Source organism: Lupinus angustifolius, chromosome LG04 (assembly GCF_001865875.1).
Source record: "Lupinus angustifolius cultivar Tanjil chromosome LG04, LupAngTanjil_v1.0, whole genome shotgun sequence".
Taxonomy (NCBI): Eukaryota; Viridiplantae; Streptophyta; class Magnoliopsida; order Fabales; family Fabaceae; genus Lupinus; species Lupinus angustifolius.
In genome coordinates, this window is record NC_032012.1 from 9,700,739 (window position 1) to 9,720,121 (window position 19,383).

At 32.3% G+C, this 19,383-nt stretch overlaps 4 protein-coding genes across 5 annotated transcripts; 3 read left to right on the plus strand and 1 right to left on the minus strand.

The window, feature by feature from the left end:
- LOC109345682 (NAC domain-containing protein 104-like) lies at positions 2,553-4,475 on the plus strand. Of its 2 annotated transcripts, XM_019584829.1 has the most exons (4): positions 2,553-2,766; positions 2,886-3,160; positions 3,248-3,417; positions 4,079-4,462. In XM_019584829.1, the coding sequence occupies exons 1-3, from the start codon at positions 2,601-2,603 to the stop codon at positions 3,374-3,376; spliced, it is 570 nt and encodes a 189-aa protein (XP_019440374.1). In that variant the 5' UTR covers positions 2,553-2,600; the 3' UTR covers positions 3,377-3,417; positions 4,079-4,462. The 2 variants fall into 2 exon arrangements, with proteins under 2 accessions (XP_019440374.1, XP_019440373.1); XM_019584828.1 differs by having other exon boundaries at positions 3,248-4,475.
- Positions 5,008-6,014, plus strand: LOC109345685 (60S ribosomal protein L44). The gene is made up of 4 exons (XM_019584832.1): positions 5,008-5,130; positions 5,294-5,473; positions 5,575-5,649; positions 5,732-6,014. The coding sequence occupies exons 1-4, from the start codon at positions 5,128-5,130 to the stop codon at positions 5,789-5,791; spliced, it is 318 nt and encodes a 105-aa protein (XP_019440377.1). The 5' UTR covers positions 5,008-5,127; the 3' UTR covers positions 5,792-6,014.
- LOC109345681 (peroxidase 43-like) lies at positions 6,698-9,125 on the minus strand. Its single transcript, XM_019584827.1, has 4 exons — positions 8,896-9,125; positions 8,630-8,812; positions 8,382-8,544; positions 6,698-7,250 (listed from the first exon to the last, which is right to left on the minus strand). Exons 1-4 carry the CDS (start codon positions 9,097-9,099, stop codon positions 6,829-6,831), a joined length of 972 nt encoding a protein of 323 aa, XP_019440372.1. The 5' UTR covers positions 9,100-9,125; the 3' UTR covers positions 6,698-6,828.
- Positions 14,912-17,718, plus strand: LOC109345686 (actin-2-like). Its single transcript, XM_019584833.1, has 5 exons — positions 14,912-15,033; positions 15,819-15,888; positions 16,069-16,462; positions 16,547-17,160; positions 17,286-17,718. Exons 2-5 carry the CDS (start codon positions 15,829-15,831, stop codon positions 17,349-17,351), a joined length of 1,134 nt encoding a protein of 377 aa, XP_019440378.1. The 5' UTR covers positions 14,912-15,033; positions 15,819-15,828; the 3' UTR covers positions 17,352-17,718.

Genomic DNA, 19,383 nt, shown 5'->3' on the forward strand with positions numbered 1-19,383 from the left:
ATAAATATTGAATAATAACCCATACTATTTTCAAGATAATCACTTAAGTCATCACTCTAGCATTAAGATATGTGATAGAGCATTAACTATGATGGAGTGAAACAAATAAGTATCACCTTTACTCATTTTCACTCTATCATTTCAAGTGCTAACTATGCTTTTATGTTCTTGTCTAATATCATCACGTTTTACTAATAGGATCACTAGAAGTGTTTTCTTCCACATGTTGATCCATGACTGGTAAAGATGGCCTAGCTGCTAAATTAATTTATCCATTGTACTAGAGTTTATTTAGATTTGAAATAAGAAGAAAAAATAAGGTAGATACATATTTCCATTCTAATTCTGTTGAAGGTATGGTATGGCCAAATATAATCAAATCATGAAAATTCAGCAGATATAAGGTGATGCATGTGAGTGAAAGCATCTAAAAATTGATATGTTTGTACAATTTTCATAATCTGATTACAATTAATCTCATCTTATTCTATGACATACCTTCTAATATGAGGTTTCTATTTTACATATATGTGCATGTAGCATTTTTCATATACAAACAATCAAATTCTATTTGTCTAAAAGCTAACTATATGAACATCAAAATTTATACATCACATGCAAACACTTTAAGCAAATGACATATTCAATATGTGTAGCAACTATTTTCATACTTGAAGAATTGAAAGCTTCAGTTCAACATTACTCTGTTTTAAATGTTATATATATATATGGTACTAGAGTGGAATCAAGAATAAAAAAAGACCCTTGTGTTGTCTTGTCTCTAATATCCAAGGATAGTGATTACTTAGTGTAACAGCAACTAGTATAGCCATAGTAAAATCATTCGTAGATACAATTCATTGTATTTTATCTTTTTCCCTAACCTTTGATGTAGACCAAGGCCAACAAAAAGAAAGGGATAAATGGATAAAAACATATGAGAGCAAAGCTTGCCTAACTCAGAGACCCACCACTCAATTATCATAAATCATACTCAGCTAGAGAGCATTATAATGCTCTTAGTATACCTTTTTTATTCTAATTGAACTTTGGGCATATTGTAATATATATCAAATAAAAGGAAACATGAGAAGAGATAAGTATAATTGGGATTTTTTTGGATGTGTGTAAATCATCTTTAAATTGGTATTATACCAAAAATGGACATCATGGGTCTGACTGAACTAGAACTAGAACTAATGAGTAGTCCAAAAACAGTGGATAAAGATGTCACTTTGGTGTCATATACTATTATATTATTATATATAGATATATATGTAGATGGTGGTAGGACATAATTATATGAGAAAGAGCACCTTATAAGTTTTTTCTCTGAGTCTAGTAATCAATCTGTAGTTTTCTTTATAATGGGTAGCAGAGGCTGAACAATTGTATATCTTCAAGTCTTTTTCTCATAATAACCCCACCATATAAGATGCAGTGTTCTGTGTTCTCTGTGTTAATTTTTTTCTAATTTAATTAATGTGAGATATTTCCTCTAAAGAAAAATAATAACCCTACTACTTTGTATCCATTCCATTGATTAGAACAAATCTTTCACAAGCACTGACAATGAAAAAGGTGACTAGGTAATGAGGATGAAGAAATAGGATCATGAACTTAGGAATGTTGCTCCTTGCATGGATGGAATTTTCATTTTAAGTGGAAGGTTGTTTCACAATTCTTGGTCCACTAGAGCCCAAAAATGGGCATAGCTTATAAAAAAAGTTAGAGGATGATAATGCTTCCAATTCTTCCACATATTTTTTAACCAATTATAAACAGTGGCACATAGAATGGTACATTGTTTTGGGACAACAGATATCAACTGTACCTAAGTTGGTACAAGTACTATTTTAACTTTGTACCAAACCTTGTGAATTTGAAATCAGATATTTTACAAGTAGAAACTAAGATTTGTCTGATATATAATCAATATCATAAGAGCTACTAGAAAATGTTATCAAAGTTGGAAAAGTTATAAGCAAAGTAGTTCATTGTTAGTGTATGATGTACTGTACTTGTTTCTTTGTTGTGCAAGATTTAATAATTGATTAATTAATAAATAATACATGGTCCCCAAGCAAATCAGTTAAAGTCCCCCTTCCAAAAGAAATAGTGTTGATTGCTTTGTTTCATGTGCAGTTCCAAGTGTGCTACTCCTACTAATCCATTCATTACAAAGCTAGGATATGTATATATAGAGATATATATATATATATATATATATATAGATAAACTCCAAGAAAGTGGGTCATCCCTAGTTCAAATTGGTCTAGGACCAAACCCATAATATAATGCATGCCACGTGGACAAGAACGGGTATATGATATCAGCATGAAGTGTCAAAACTTACTTGTCAGTCCAACACAGTTTTGGATAACCCGTTTCTATTCATCTACCACGTTCCGTTTCAAATATTTGATGATGAAATGTATAAGATTTTTACGTGATAAGCACTACCTTCTCTTTCACGTCACATATTACTTATATATATTCCTACCTTCTTTCCACTATAAATATATATTTCCAATCCTACCTTCAACAACAACAACAACAATAGCAACTTTCATTTCAATCTCTTTATATAGTTTGCTTTGATGGGAGATAATAACAATGTGAACCTGCCACCAGGGTTTAGATTTTGTCCTACAGATGAAGAACTTGTTGTTCATTTTCTTCATAGAAAGGCTTCACTTTTACCTTGCCACCCTCATGTTATCCCTGATCTTCATCTCTCCCCATATGATCCATGGGAACTTCATGGTATAAATATATATATATATCATAATCATTCTTTATACACAACATTTTCATAAACAAATGTTTGTACACAACATTTTCATCATATTATTGTGGTTGTGGTTGTTAATGCATATGGACAGGTACAGCTTTGGCAGAGGGAAACCAATGGTACTATTATAGCAGGAGAACAGAAAATAGGGTCACTGGCAATGGATATTGGAAGCCAACAGGAATGGAAGAAGCAGTGGTTACAAGCTCAAGCAACAAAAGAGTTGGTATGAAGAAATATTTTGTGTTCCATGTTGGAGAAGACCCTACTGGTGGAATCAAAACCAATTGGATAATGCAAGAGTATAGTCTATCAGATTCTGCTTCCTCTACTAGATTATCCAAAACAAAATCACATCAAAAAACGGTTAGTATCCTATATACATGAAAACTATATACAACTATATGAATGTTGCTGGTTAATTATTCTTTTTGTTCCTTTTGTTTGATTCAGGATTATAGTAAATGGGTGATTTGTAAAGTTTATGAGCTCAATGAAGATGATGAAGGAACAGAACTCTCAAGTTTGGATGAAGTTTTCTTGTCATTGGATGATCTTGACGAAATTAGCTTACCAAATTAATTAGATGATGCAAGTTATGGGTATAAAATTACTTAACTAAGGTAACATATATTTTTTGGTTTTCAGGGTATAAATAGAGTATAGCAATGTGTAGGTTGCGATTGTAATGAGTGAAGTTGATATAGCTATATTTGTATAGACTATAGCAACCCTTCCAAGTGGAGCACTATGTGAAATTCAACAAATATATCATTCATTACCATAGTCACTTGAATAATTGCAATCATAGTATGCATTCTTAATAACCACTAAATCTAATCTATGACTCCATAATACAGTAAAGCCAGATCATGTTACTTCTTTTAGTTTACATGTATATAATCTTCACTTCACACCACTCTATATCTTCTTCAAACCAAAAGGGCACTTGTTAAGGAAAACAACAAGGAAAGAACTGTATTTGAAATACAACTCTACTAATTGTTAAAGTACTAAATTTTCCATTTCCAACATAAAATTATCTCTTTTACTACTTTAATAACTAATGTCCTTAAGACAATTGTTAAAATTCTTCGGACGTTGGTTCAAGTGGTACATGCTTAATTTCTCTTAAGCAAGGTCTTAGGTTTAAGTCTTGTTTGTCCGCCGGGAGAGTTAGCCCCACGTACTTGTGGATATTCCCGGCTCGGACAGAATTGTCTCAAGTGCGAGAATAACTGTGGGAAACCAAAAAATATGGTTTTAAATGAGTTTCATATTCAGACAACATGAGGAGATGAAGAGGATTGTGGAGCCCATTGAAGATTCTATAAGGGAAGCTGGCAATTGAGGAACATTGGGGAAAATTCCTACTAGGCCTTTTAGCTTTTTATTACCTTTTGTTTTTTAAACTTTCTTTTGTTCATGTGTCAAAGTTTAATTGATCTGTAACAAGAAATTGGACACAATTTGAAGCAAGTGATTTCTATCTTAGCTTTTGCCTAGCTAGTTATCTTGTGTCACAATGCTAAGGAACAATTTCATTTTTCATTTAATTTTCTTTCTTATTAGTGCCTGCTTAGGGAAGGATCAAGTCATGTGTGATGCAAGCATTATATGTATATATATATATAGTCAATTTGTGACAAAAGAGTAACCCAACATTTGATGATGCTTTACCTTATTCCACTAGAGACTAGACAAGATAATGATGAAGGGCATTGTAATTTAATCTTAAAATTACGTGTAAAGTATAGGTGAAAAATCACAAACATCTCTATCATCAACATCTAATCTAATAATAATATCAAATACAACATATTAAAATTACAATGATTTGACACCATTATTCATGCTGGTAAAACATTCAATCATATCTGCTACTGTTTTATAGAACTTGAACTTCGTTTCTATATCAATATTAAAGCACATTCATTTGCTCGGACATTCCCTAAACTATTCATAATTTTCAAACCTAATAGATAAATAAAAGGAAAGGGGTCAAAGGGAATTTCAGTATTGAGCTTAAAATCTATGCATTCACCATATTATCTAATATTAATTTATATTATTTTTGTTTTTGTTTGAGATTCAATGATGGTTAACAAATCAATAATGAATGATTTGATGATAATGTAAAAAATACTTGTTACGTATAAAATGTTTTAGGATTTAAGAATAAAGAAAATGGTGGGTGATGGGCCTTGGGATTGAGAATAAAGCCCAATCTCTGCTCTATCTATCACTACAACTAACCCTAACTCTCTTCATATCACTCTTTTCATTCCATTCGGCGCACTCTTCTGAATCCGATTCACCTTCACTCCACGATCATGGTAACATTCTATTTCCGTATTATTCAATTTCTTCACACTTCTCTTTTCTTCTATATATCAATTTCAGTTAATTGATTTGTGCTATAGTTGCCTTTGGTTAGATTTCAAATTGAGGTAATGGGCATGCTGTAAAACGTTAAAAAACTCAAACTTTGATTTGTAGGTGAACGTTCCGAAGACTAGGAAGACTTATTGCAAGAACAAGGAGTGCAAAAAACACACACTTCACAAGGTTACACAATACAAGAAGGGTAAGGATAGCACTGCTGCTCAAGGTAAGAGACGTTATGATCGCAAACAATCTGGTTATGGTGGTCAAACAAAACCTGTTTTCCACAAAAAGGTATTTTTTTTACTATTATATATACATGTTCATATGATTTTATTTTCAAGCTTTGTTTTTGGCTAATCCTACTTCAATTTTGTTGTATGTTAATTGAATAGGCAAAAACTACTAAGAAAATTGTTTTGAGGCTGCAATGTCAGGGTTGCAAGCATGTGTCCCAACGTGCTATCAAGGTTGGTTAGCATATTTTGTGTTTTGTTGTATATTTGATTGTTTTGCTTCTGCTAATGGATGATTCATATTTGTGTTGTGCAGAGGTGCAAGCATTTTGAGATTGGTGGTGACAAGAAGGGGAAAGGAACATCTCTTTTTTAAGTGGAGAATTAGTATTTCTGGTTTTACTGTTTTTGCATGTTTTATTTGTCTTTATGGATTGATTTATGGTAGCTATATTTAATCCATCGATACATTTTGTCTTGAAAAGTGAAAGCTATTGCTAATGTTAGTGGCTAGTTTACATCTTGAATGGTTGAAACTTTCATCTTTTTGTCTGTATCACTTGGTTATCTATGCATTATTACACCATTCTCTTTGGTGCGCTTGGATATGCTATTCCTGATACCTACAGTAATCTACTGCTTTAATACAATTGGAAAATTTTAAGTTTTGTATAACTAAATTGTTTTCAACATGTTCTAGTAAATTCCTTTATAAATTCTCATAGTCTATGCGTTGCCTATGGTTTTTCATAGTGTTTAGTTAGTGAAGGCAAACAACCGTGATTGTTCAATTCTTAACACCATTTACTAAAACAGTAGGACAAGAATATAATTTAATTTACAAAAAATCTCCTTGCGAGTGATAATTGGTTTATCCTTTGTACTTTTTTTGTTTTTGGTAATTTTGTTAATAGATAAAATGTTGACACTTTAGAAGTGGAAATGGGATATTTTAGATGGAATAGTTTTCTTTCATTACCCTTTCTCAAGACTGGATAAACATTTTAATTTCATGACCTATATCAAATCTTGAATGTCATATTGATGCAGTTATAACGGTCCTGATGGGAATGGTTCTTAACCCAACTTCCTCAGTGGTATGAACAAAACTTGTAACAAATCTAATAATTTTGTCAATTACCAAAGTTTAGCAGATTGAAGTTGGTAAACTTAGTCAGTAGTAGGCATAAGTTGGTTAACTTAGTTACAGAATCTTGTAATAGAATATGTTAATTCTTATCATTGGGCATCATAGTAATCGCCACTCATACAATGATTACTGGTTCAGCAGGAGACAATTGCATCATAGGGCCAAATGATGTGTTGAATTACACAATAACAATGAATATAATGAGGTTAAGGATAAACTACAAAGAAGCTTCCTTCCAATAACAATGATAATATATTAGCACTTTAATTGAACTTTGAGCACTTGTGCCTAATCTCTCCAAGGAAACCTGTCTTGACTCCAATTTGGCCCATCTTGACAATGGACTCAACAAAATCAGCTTCAAAAGAAGGCCCAAATATTGGATTGTTAAAGTAAGAGTCAATAATAAACTTGGTGACAATGTCATCATTAAGCCTAGCATCAGATTCTAGCACAGCAAAACCTTGCCTTATGTTGTCCAAAATGTGTTTGTCAAATTTGTTGTGACCACCTTCATCAATGGCAATTCGGACATTAACATCTCCATTCTGAGGGCACCTTGTTTTAAGCTCTTGGAGGAACCTTGTGTTGATAGATGGGTCTGATCCACTACCACTACTTGGGAAAAAATTGTATAGCCTTTTGGTCATGAAGAAGCATGCTGTGGTTCCAATTGTATGAGCACCTAAATCAATTAGGCTCCTCATTTAATAAATAGTTAAATAATGAATCAATATCATAAGAATAACATGGATTTTGGTTACAGCTTACAAGTTACAACTGTAATGTGCTGCATGTGCACCAGTTGTAATCAAGTACTGCCTTTATACTTTATATTCACATGAATTTGGGTTATGTTTTATACCAAAACATTATTGCCAAACTCTTCCCAATTAGGTGAAACCAACACGAGAATCAAGGGCAGAACTATTACAATTTTTTTAAGAAATCACCCAAGTATATAAAATTTGCTATATATCTAAAATCATTTTTTATACAAAAGAGTTTTGATTTTTCTAAAAACACAAAATGATGTTTTGTGTCATTCTCAAGATTTTTATGTAAATATCATATTAGTCCATAGTGATAAATACAAAATTTTGAACCCTACACCGAGATAAAAAAACCTGGTATATGGTTCAAAATTTAGTATTATATCACTAGGAATTAATATACTACTTACAAAAATCTTTGAAGAAAAATTGCTAAGAATCCCTCATCCTAAGACCCCTTTTGTTTAAGTATTAGGTTAGCACCAAGCTCATTAAATAACGTGTGGTAGATGTTGGGTCAATATTTATTGAATCCATAAGAAGAAGAAAAGTCAAAATGTGATAACGTGACTTGGTTGAAATATGATGATCTGGGCCAAACTTCTGAGAGATAATAAACATGATATCTTAATATGTGTCCATACATAAAAAACAAATGAGTGACTCATATAATTTCAGTTGTTGCAAGAGAAAACAATGACATTAAATAACAACAGAGAAGAAAGTTGTGCAAAATTTTGTTGTTAAAATGATGATGATGACATAGCTCATTATAATTTGATTTCCTTTTGGCCTAGTTCCTTCATATTACTTTACCTCTTCAACAACCATCATCTCACCTACTTTGCATGACAACCTAAGATGATTGTTTGTGTGTGTGGTGAGAGAAAGAGGGGTACACATCTGTTGTTGTCCCACAATTTGTGTCACTCCATGTGTCGTGAAAATTAATTATTAAATATTTTTTTGATCAATCACAAAGTTATGGCACATAGTGACACAAACACAACATATATGCTATATAGAAGGAGTAAGGTTATTACCACTAAGAAGGACAAGGTCTTTTTGTGTGAGGCCCTTGTTGAGAAACTTGGCATTTAGTATCTGAATTGAATCACTAACATCTGGCATGGCTTGAGCAAGTGAAACATTTGAAACCAATCCATCTTTTCTCCCACTTGGAACTTGGTACATTGGCCCATTTGCCTGAATATATTATAATGAAAATGTTAGAACTAAGAGAAAGAATTATATTACATGAAGTAATTAATTAAGTGAGTTAGTTAAGTACCATGACTATGGCATCTCTTGCTGCTAATGCTACTATGTCTGCACAAGAAACTACTCCAGGGCAAGATGCTTCCAATTCTGCCTTGGCTCTTTCTATTACATCAAATCCTCTAATCCCTTCATGTCCAAATGCATTTTTCTCTGAATTTGGACCATTGTCTATCAGAATTGAACCATCACATCCCTGAAATAATAACCAAAATATATATATACAAGCTTGTAATATAATGTTGTTATTAAATATATAGATGATTAAATAAGAGATACCTCAACAAAGCAATCATGAAAGTGAAGCCTGAGCAAAACAGCAGCCATGTTGTGGTCAGAGATGACAGATTCTCTAACAACATTATGAACAATTGACTCAGCTTGAGGACAAGTGTTTGAGTAGAACCCCACTTGTAGAAGTTGGCTCTCACAACAAAACATTAAGAATGAAGTCAATACAAATCTCAGAACAAAGAGAGCCATCACTGCAAGGAAGGATATCTAAGCTAGCACACAAATATATGCATATAAATGTAAATATATAGAGCCATAAATAGTGAATTTGTTTATAGGAGGGTAAATTCTAAAATCATGGTTACTTAATATTATAAGGAAGGTCGAGACTAGTAATGTAATTTATATTGCAGAGGGCATCTAAGGGTCTTAGAAACTCTGAAGTTGACACATTATAGTGTATGTTGGTAACGTGTCAACTAAAAATGCATGAGTCTTGAACTCTTTGTCCATTTATTCTCTTTCCTTAAATCAATTTTGTGCTGCATTACTGCATAGCACATTCATTTCTAAGCTCTGCATGCACCAGCTGCACACACTTTAACTTCTACATACCAATACCTAGAAGCCTAGAAATTTGTATTTTTCTTTCAAGTTCATTTTGGGATAAGCAAAAGTTATGCAATTTAAGAGATGAATGTGAAATGAAGAAGTGATGTATGTGTTGAGCATGTGTCACTCGAGACCATTTTTCTCTCCCTTTAATTAATGTTAAGTAGTCACTTATACCAAATTTCCACCCCCACTTATATTACATTAAATTTTAACAAAATAAATTTAAATAACTACTTAGAAAAATAAAGTTGATAAAGTGCCTCTGGGCTTCATTGGTTTTGGGGGAGAAATAATTTGTCTGCTGTCAAAAAACCCATTTTGCCAATTTGAATTAGTGTTTTCTTTCCTCTTCAACAAGTTCAATAGTATTTTCCCTTATTATTATTATATACACATTTTGCTTAATCTATAATTGTAGTGTAGTTGCTTAATATAGAATGAAGTGTGCTAGTTTCTGTTTACCAAACTGAAACAAAGTGTATGATAGAAACCAAATACATGCTATATGCAGCTGTTAGTATTGTTCACCTTTTAAACCATGTAAATCTCAGTTTTAGTCTTACTTAGATTTTCTCTTCCATGCATACTGTGTTCTAGTAATTCGGTCTAAACATAGTTTTCCTGAAAATGTGCAGTTTCAAATGTCTGAAGCAGATGAGTTTCGTTGCTTCATTGGTGGCCTTTCATGGTCAACATCTGATAGAAAGTTAAAGGATACATTTGACAAGTATGGCAGGCATGTTGAGGCTACCATTGATAATTTGCCTGCATGTATGTGATGTTAGTTTTGTTTGCTGAGAACTAGTTAAGTGGTATATTAAAATTAAACATCAGTTATGGTCTCAAATTTCCTTTCAGTTCTACCATAAGGATGAGCTGACTAGTATTGATTTGAGTAATTGGCCTCTGATCCTTTGTACAATTATTATGTAAGGAAATTGGCTTTGTAGTTATCTCTAGAGTTGTTTGATTCGTGTATGTCATAAAAGTTATCTTTGTTTCTACTTCTATGACCATGTTAAAGTTAATGCTCCTTTTCCACCTATATTTGTTGTATTGTTTGTCGTGTGTGGTGGTAAAATTTACTAGTTATGGTGTTGCATCATATCTCTGGTTGAAAGTATTATTGATTTTCTAATTTTTTTTATTGTATATATATTACTAATAATATATTTATATATATCATTTTATATGCCAAATTATCATAGTAATATTGAGAAGACTTTATTTAAAAGAAGTATGTGTTATATTTAATTGGGCCAATGTCTGGTGCAAAGGTTAATACGGTCAACATTTGGAGTTAAGTTAGCATTGGATCTGGCGCTGGGTTCTGATTCAAAAAAATAAAAATAACTCGGACCAACATTTAAGGGATCATATAAGAGACAAGTTTCATCAAACACATGTTCACCCCTACTTCATACCATCAAGGACTCTTGTGTAAGATTCTATTGTATTCTCATGTAGCATACAAGATAAAAGTTCAAAGTGACATTTCTTACATCCTAAAAGAATTAGTTAGTCATACATGTTATAGAAACTAACTTTTTACTTCCTTAAGTATTACTTTAAGGACACTGGTCAGCATTCTGTTTAAAAACATTTTTTTACACTGAGTGAATATCTATTAAACTCTTTAGCTTGAAAGATTGGTGAACATGCAATTCTGATGATTGGACTGCCTTGAAAGGTACCTAATGCAATATCCCCTTATTCATAGAGTATTTTTTCAATGGTAAAACTTCCAATAATTTATTCTCATATATTTAAGTATAACACAAGCTGACATCATATGATTCAAATATTCAAAACTTGCTACAAATGTTGGATCCATACCAGAATACATCCTTCCAAATCTCAATGTAACAATCTGGCTTTCTTATTAATAATAGACTGAGGTCCCAATGAGCTCTAAATTTCACAGCAAAGAACATAAAGTTTGGTTACAAAATCATTTGGGAGCAGTTTTAAAGAAATGAAAATAGAACAAGAAGATAATATAGCATAAAATTATCAATCCATCACTTCAGTTTGGGGAGTAGCCTTGGTGCAACCTGCATTGCAGGATTAAGATATATATCAGAGAAAACAGAAGCAAACCAAGTGATTCAAAGGTTATTTACTACTAGTAAATAAACAGTAACACTTACACATTTGTCGACACAAGACCAATAATCAAAATATTGCCCAGTGCAGTGTTTGTGACCAGATTCATCACCTTGGATCCTTTTAACACATGCCTGTAGCAATTTGAAGAATTACTTTTTTCTTTGCCATGCAAGAAATCTTTTTCAAGAAACAGAAAATAAGGCGGAAAGAGAAATTGCCAACATTAATTCTCTAGTCCTAACTCCTACATTTATTGTTCATTAATTCTATCACTTAGTGTATCTGTAATGAGAATTACATCACATGGATTTGAATCCAGGAATTCCCTGTAGGCACGCAATATGTAATCCCATTTTAAATCCTTGCTAAGGCTAGTGGTTTACCCAGGCCATGATTTGAAACCCGAAACTTCTTTGCTAATGATGAAAAAAATTCAAAGGTGGGCCTACAAATGATATTAGCAAGTTACTTCTGTCAGTTAGAATGAAGAGAAGGGACATAAGAGGAAGCCCGCACTAATGCAATCTTTTTTCTTTAACATGGAATTGAACCAAAAGATCTACGCCCTAATGCCTTGATCCCCCACAGATGTAATTTTGAGGCATCGCTTCTTTAAAACTTGTTATAATGTTATGCATTAAGATATGTCCAATAATCTAAATAACGAAAATATGAAGTTCTATCAGTGTCATGTCACTTGGTAGTACTCCCTTCATCTTTCTATTCATATACACTCACTGCTATAGGAAAATCGCCAATTACATTCTTTAGTAAACCATATCACAAATTTAACTGGCATAAAAGGGAGCAAGGTGCGATATATTTAGCCAATAGCAGTAAAATCCAATTACAGCATTTAATTAAAGGAGAAAAGGAATCTATTTGAGGATTACCAGTCACCCAAACCCATCTACTTCCGATTTCAAAATATGTCGAATAAAAGAATCTTGTATTGATGACTTAAATTTCAAATAAAGCTCGTATGCAAATAATCAAACTTCCAAACTTAAGGCTTTACAAGTGAGAAAAACATACCTGATAGTCAAGCAATGGTTTTACACATTTTGGTTTGCAAGAATCTTCAAGATATTTCTTCTGATCAACAGGTTCCTCGTCAGCCCTAAATTCATAATAAAACCCAAAAGCCAAATGAGCAGAAATTCATAATAGTTTGAATGCCATAAAAAGACAGAAAATCACAGGAACTGAAGTTAATAACACAGAAATTATATAGCCTCAAGATCAAAAATTCAAAAGAACCAATATCCAATATATGCCATTATTTTGTCATACAGGCACATTAATCTTGTTACACCACAATCATTAACATGCACATGCTTGGCTCTGAAATTATGTTTTGCTAAAGAATCCAATTTTCAGGGAATTTATCTCAAGCATGATACAACATAGCTTATATATGGACAATTACTAATATGCAAGCACCACTGATATCGTTTTCTAGCTCTGGATTAAGAGATCGATTGGATAAACAACTTAATTAAGAAATTACTCAATAAAATTTTATGAAATAAGTATTAAAGAAATAGCATACTTTCAGAAGTTTCTTTTATTCAATAAAAAACAGTTTCTAGAAACAAAATACAATGAAAATAAAACATTAGCATAAAAGGGTAAAATAAAAACCTAGGGTGCATATTGATTTCACTCAATTTTCCAATTCCAACAATTTCCGTAACAATCAAGCCCATTTGATGGATCACAATAATAATAATAATAATAGTAATAATAAAAGTGGGAAATAGTAAAAAGAAGAGAAGAGAAGAGAATAGAGGCATACATTGTGATTGTAGAGAGAGAAGAGAATTGGGTTGAGTGTTGAAGTGAAGAGAGTTGTGTTGTGTTGAAGAATGTGTATTTGGATTTGGGTTTCAATGGGCCAAGGCCTATCACTCATCTACCAAACTTTCAATTTCAATTCTATTTTTTAACCAACAATTACTTTCATTTGTTCTCTCTAAAATAATCATCATCATGCATAAATACCAACAAGATATTAATGGACGTTGGTTCAAGTGATACATGTTTGATTTTCCTTAAGCAATATCTCAGGTTCGAGTCTTGTGTATGGAAAAAATATTCATTTGAAGAGTTAGTTTCACGTACTTGTAGATAGAAAAAATGAGACCAACACATATTGAGAGAATGAGTCCCACACTCCAAAATGTTTTAGTTTAAAGATGCCTTGCGGTAGTATTGAAAAAAAAAATTCATTCATTAACTGAAGAAAGGTCTGCTTCTGCCTGCAATACATGGTGAGGGTCACAATTATTTCATGCTCCATAATAATAGCACCTAAAATAACAAGCCCTTCAATTATTTAACATCCTCAACTTTAATTATTTTTCAATCAGAACCACCAAAGTTATATGATTTCCTTTTCTATTTTAAAACAACACCTTAACAATAACAAAATAATATTTTTTTCTCATGCAAGTTTAGACAATTAAAACGAGGTTCAGAAAAATGAACATAGAAATAAATATAATTATTTTTGTCATTCAAGCATCATGGTTTGTATTTGTTGTTTTGCTCTTTTCTTGACTTATAAGTTGTGACTCTTATCATAACTTATTTAATTAATTGGTTTGAATAATGGATACATCAATTGATAGAGGAGGTGGATCTGATATGGCACAGCACAGCTTTGAAGAATTGGGCGGCACTAGTGGGGTCCACCACAGCCCCTAGTGACGTGACACCCCACCAAAATCACAACTTTTATGTAATCTATTTTTTAGTTGAATATCTTTTGTCTCATAAAATATGTATTATTTGTAGTTGATCAAAAAAATAATTAATTATTAAAATTTTAATTTAAATATATTTTTTCAATTAATAATAAATAATGATATTTGAAATGGTACAACTTTATGAGATAACATATGTATTTACATTTTTTTTCACACTACTAATTTACTTCTAGTTTTGAGTAGCATGTGTATGTGAATTTATAGTGTTGGATAAGCTAGTAGTGAAATTAACTGAAATTTATTAAATAATTTGAGGAAGCATATAATATATAATTACTAATGGAAGTAATTAAATATATAGATAATTATATGATTATTATTATTAAAAGTAGTTTGATTTTGCCAACCACACTTTGAGACAGATTCGGTTTCTACAGAAAAAGACACGCCGGTGTTCTCTATTCCCTGTTTGGTTTCCATAAAGAGTCCACTTTCCTTCTACGACACTATTCTCGCATATCTCGGGATAGAGTTTTCATTACAACCAAACGCACGCGAAACGGCACTAAAAACTTCATTTGCATTTGAATTTCATTTTCATTTCACTGTCATTAACTCCCTTCCGTTAAGTGAATATAAAAGCTTCGCTGACACTTTCCACAAACACTTCCACCATTTCTCGATCCTTCTGCTGCTGCTCAACATCAATTCCATTTCTTCCTTCCAAATCGAGTTCCGTTTAAACAAGGTGCGTTTCGATCCACGTTTTTATGTGTTCTTTTAATTAATTTTTTTGTTTACACTTTTTTTCTGGATCTGCAAACTTTTGTTCTGATTTATAGATCGATGATTTTTACGATCTTTACTTGCTCTTGCTGATCTGGATCTACTTTGTAGCTTCTAGTTTTCTGTGTATAGATTTTGATTTTGACTTTATTTTATTGTCAATTATTTATCGTACATAGGGTTTGAGTTTAATTATTTTGTAATTTTATTTGTGCCTTTGACTTTTGATTTTACGAGTTTTGCGGGATATGTTATGCTATGCATGTTTCAGATCTGTTGAGTGTGTTGATGTTTTTCTTTGGAACTACATAAAGTGCTGTGATTTATTGATTGTGTAATTGAGAAGTAATAGAAACCAGTAAACATAATCTCTTGAGTGTGATGATGTGTAGCATTGCAATTATACATAAAATGATAGGATTACTTGTTTCTTTACTAGTTTTTGATGAAAAGTAAAATTCTGCTACATAGTAATTGAGAAGTAATTTAATGTGGTTTTGTTTGAGAAATTAGTGCATGTCCCTGACCAACGGTTCAAGACACGTCTTTGCTGTTGATATGGAATTTATTCTTATAATTTTAACTCAAATGTGTATGATTAGTGTTGAAGATGTGTCTTGACCCATGTAATTTTTATTTCTCAGTTTCATAGTCTAAAGTTGTCCAAACTTGTCATCCTTGCAATTTATTTTATTTGGTTTCATGATGCTCCAATTAACAACTTTTCTTTCTCATTTTGTTGTGCAGGTTATAGAAGATGGCTGATGCCGAGGACATTCAACCTCTCGTTGTTGACAATGGAACTGGAATGGTCAAGGTTAGTTGAATTTGTGATAAGATATGCTGTCAATTGATGTGTACTTTCTGTGCTATGCAACACTATTTTATTGCTTAGTCCTTTGCTAGTATGAGTTGTTTTGTCTATGTTCTGTCTTATTGTTTATACAGTGGTGGTGCTGGTGCAAATGCTGAGGCTTATTTTTGTGATTTATTGCAGGCTGGTTTTGCTGGTGATGATGCTCCTAGGGCTGTGTTCCCCAGTATTATTGGGCGACCTCGTCATACTGGGGTAATGGTTGGGATGGGTCAGAAGGATGCTTATGTTGGTGATGAAGCCCAGTCAAAGAGGGGTATCCTTACCTTGAAGTACCCTATAGAGCATGGCATAGTCAGCAACTGGGATGATATGGAGAAGATATGGCATCACACATTCTACAATGAACTTCGTGTTGCCCCTGAAGAACACCCTGTGCTTCTCACTGAGGCTCCACTCAATCCCAAGGCCAACAGAGAGAAGATGACTCAAATTATGTTTGAGACATTCAATGTGCCTGCTATGTATGTTGCAATTCAGGCTGTGTTGTCCCTGTATGCCAGTGGACGTACTACAGGTTTGTTTATGTAGTTCATTTTTAGTATTTTGTGATCTAAACATTACTGCTATGTTGGTATTAAGTTGTTGGTTATATACATAGGTATTGTGCTCGATTCTGGTGATGGTGTGAGCCACACAGTGCCCATTTATGAAGGCTATGCTCTTCCTCATGCAATTCTTCGGTTGGACCTTGCTGGCCGTGATTTAACGGAGTACTTGGTGAAAATCCTTACTGAGAGAGGATACTCCTTCAACACCTCTGCTGAAAAGGAAATTGTCCGTGATGTGAAGGAAAAATTAGCATATGTGGCTCTTGATTTTGAACAAGAAATGGACACTACAAAGAGTAGTTCTGCAGTGGAGAAGAGCTATGAATTGCCTGATGGACAAGTCATTACAATAGGTGCTGAGAGGTTCCGTTGCCCAGAAGTACTCTTCCAGCCTTCTCTAATTGGTATGGAAGCGCCTGGAATTCATGAAACTACATACAACTCCATCATGAAGTGTGATGTTGACATCAGGAAGGATCTTTATGGAAATATCGTGCTTAGTGGTGGGTCCACTATGTTTCCGGGTATTGCTGATCGTATGAGCAAGGAAATTAGTGCTCTTGCTCCAAGCAGCATGAAAATCAAGGTGGTTGCACCTCCTGAGAGGAAGTACAGTGTCTGGATCGGTGGTTCTATCTTGGCATCACTTAGCACCTTTCAACAGGTTTTGTACTGTTTGCTTTTCTCTGTGTTTTTTCTTTATGTTTTTTGCTTATGCCTCATAATCTTCAGTACTATAAAAGAATATATCAGTTTTTACCAAAGTCATTGGGGTTCTCTTGTATGCAGATGTGGATCTCGAAGGGTGAATATGATGAATCTGGTCCAGCTATTGTTCACCGGAAGTGCTTTTAAGTTGGGTGAAGTTGAAATTGATGTTGATGAAGTTCTTCATGCACCCAGTGTTGTGCCATATTTCAGTCAAGTTTGGTTGACTTATTTGATGCTGTGGGCCTTTAATAGAGATATATATAGTTTAATGGATGAATGGATTTGTAAGCTGAGAGTATGTTATATGTTTCTTCATTAGGTCCTTGGCGGATTGTATTGGAACTTTTTTAAGGTTCTGTTTGGTTTGATTTTCCTTTTATTCGTTTTTCATGCTCTGGGGTCTTGAATTTAGGAGGACGATAAGTTGCATAACTTTTATTTCCCAATACAGGGAATTTTGAGTCGGTTTCTGTTTATATTTTATATTATGCTTTGATTGCTTTATAATGTTTGCACTTCACCTTCTTTACACCGCAATTGCCACCTTTTCATTTTAATGCCTTATTTTTGTTACAATCATAATCATAATGAGGTTCCAAATTAGGGTATCACTCAAACTATCCAAAAAAAATTATAACTCGCCTAATTCCACTGACTTAATTATATTGTGTAATATGCACAATCATTTTAACACCATCTAGTTATTTAATTTTATAATGTGGTTGGATTAACTCATGTCATGATTTTGATATATATGCTCAAATACTTGTTAATACGCTGTACAAAAAAATACATATCAATAAACAATTATAACATGTAGCATGTAGTAGCGTTCAATTATGTTAATAAGTTTGTGTTTAAATGTTAACAAATTTGCTTTTAAATAGACTAATTTAATATTATCAATTCTATTATATTTTTATACATTTTTATATTAAATTTGGATATAATATTAGTTATATTAATATTGTATAATATAAATATCAATATAATATAATTAAATAGATTAGTTTATTGGTTTATATGTCTTCTAGATAATCTAAATATGGTTTGTAAGTTATATAGACTTTTATTTACGAAAAAATTATGATCTCTCATAAGTAAGGCCTTGATAAGTGGCGTAGTCTTCTATTTTTACCCCTAATTTATACTAACGAATTTGAATTGAGTAAGTAGTTAATCTTAATTTAAGTTCATCATTTACACTAACACACTCAAGCATTCATCTTATTAGGTAGTGTGACTATATTGATCAAACTAGTTGACATAAAGTTTTATTATAAATCATGTGTATTAACAAAACATTCTAATTATTTGGTTTCTCATTTTTCTTAATCCCTAAGAACTAGACTAACATTTATTCTATCTATCTCCTTTTTTGACATCTAGCAGTTTTTAGGTTGTTAGATATTAAAGCAAAATGACATTTTTTATTTGACAAGGAAATGGTTATCTTCATTACTTTTTTCAAAAACTGATTAGATTTTTAGGAAACTTGTTCTTCCATTGACACTGTCTATATTTTGAATCGTGAGAAGTACTATTGCTAAGGTGTAGAAAATAATGAAAACCAAAGATGTAGTAGTGAAGGATAGAGGAATTAGTTGATTCCATGACTTGGTCTTGATTATTTATTGGGAAAAGAATTGGTGTGGAATATTATGAACAAAAGTGGAAGTAAAATCCATATAGTTTTTGTTAGTGACTAACATGTTAACATACATGCTGCTAGGCCTGTCTCTATTTTCTAATTAAAACTAGTATCTTTTCGGTCGGTTAATAAATTGAGTATTATTTTTATTGAACCTCGTTAATAAAAATACTCAAACCCTTATATAAAATGAAAAGCCAGAGAGAGACCTTAGGTCAGTTGCGTGAGTAATATTATTACCATAAATAATTTTATTCTTTTTTAGATATAAAATTGGAACAGTTAACATGCATGCAAATACTTACTGCCATGAACAGCCATATAGGATCTGTTTAACTTCTATTTTATAAAAATATAATGCACTATATTTAATAATTGTGATGAAAAAGCAAAGGATTATTGGTTGTTAATCACACAGCTGTATAGAACTATATATAGTTTCAAATTAAATTTAAAAAAAGAAGAAAGGAGAGTTTAATAGATATATAATATTTGCTAATTATAAGCATTGAATTATTACTTTTT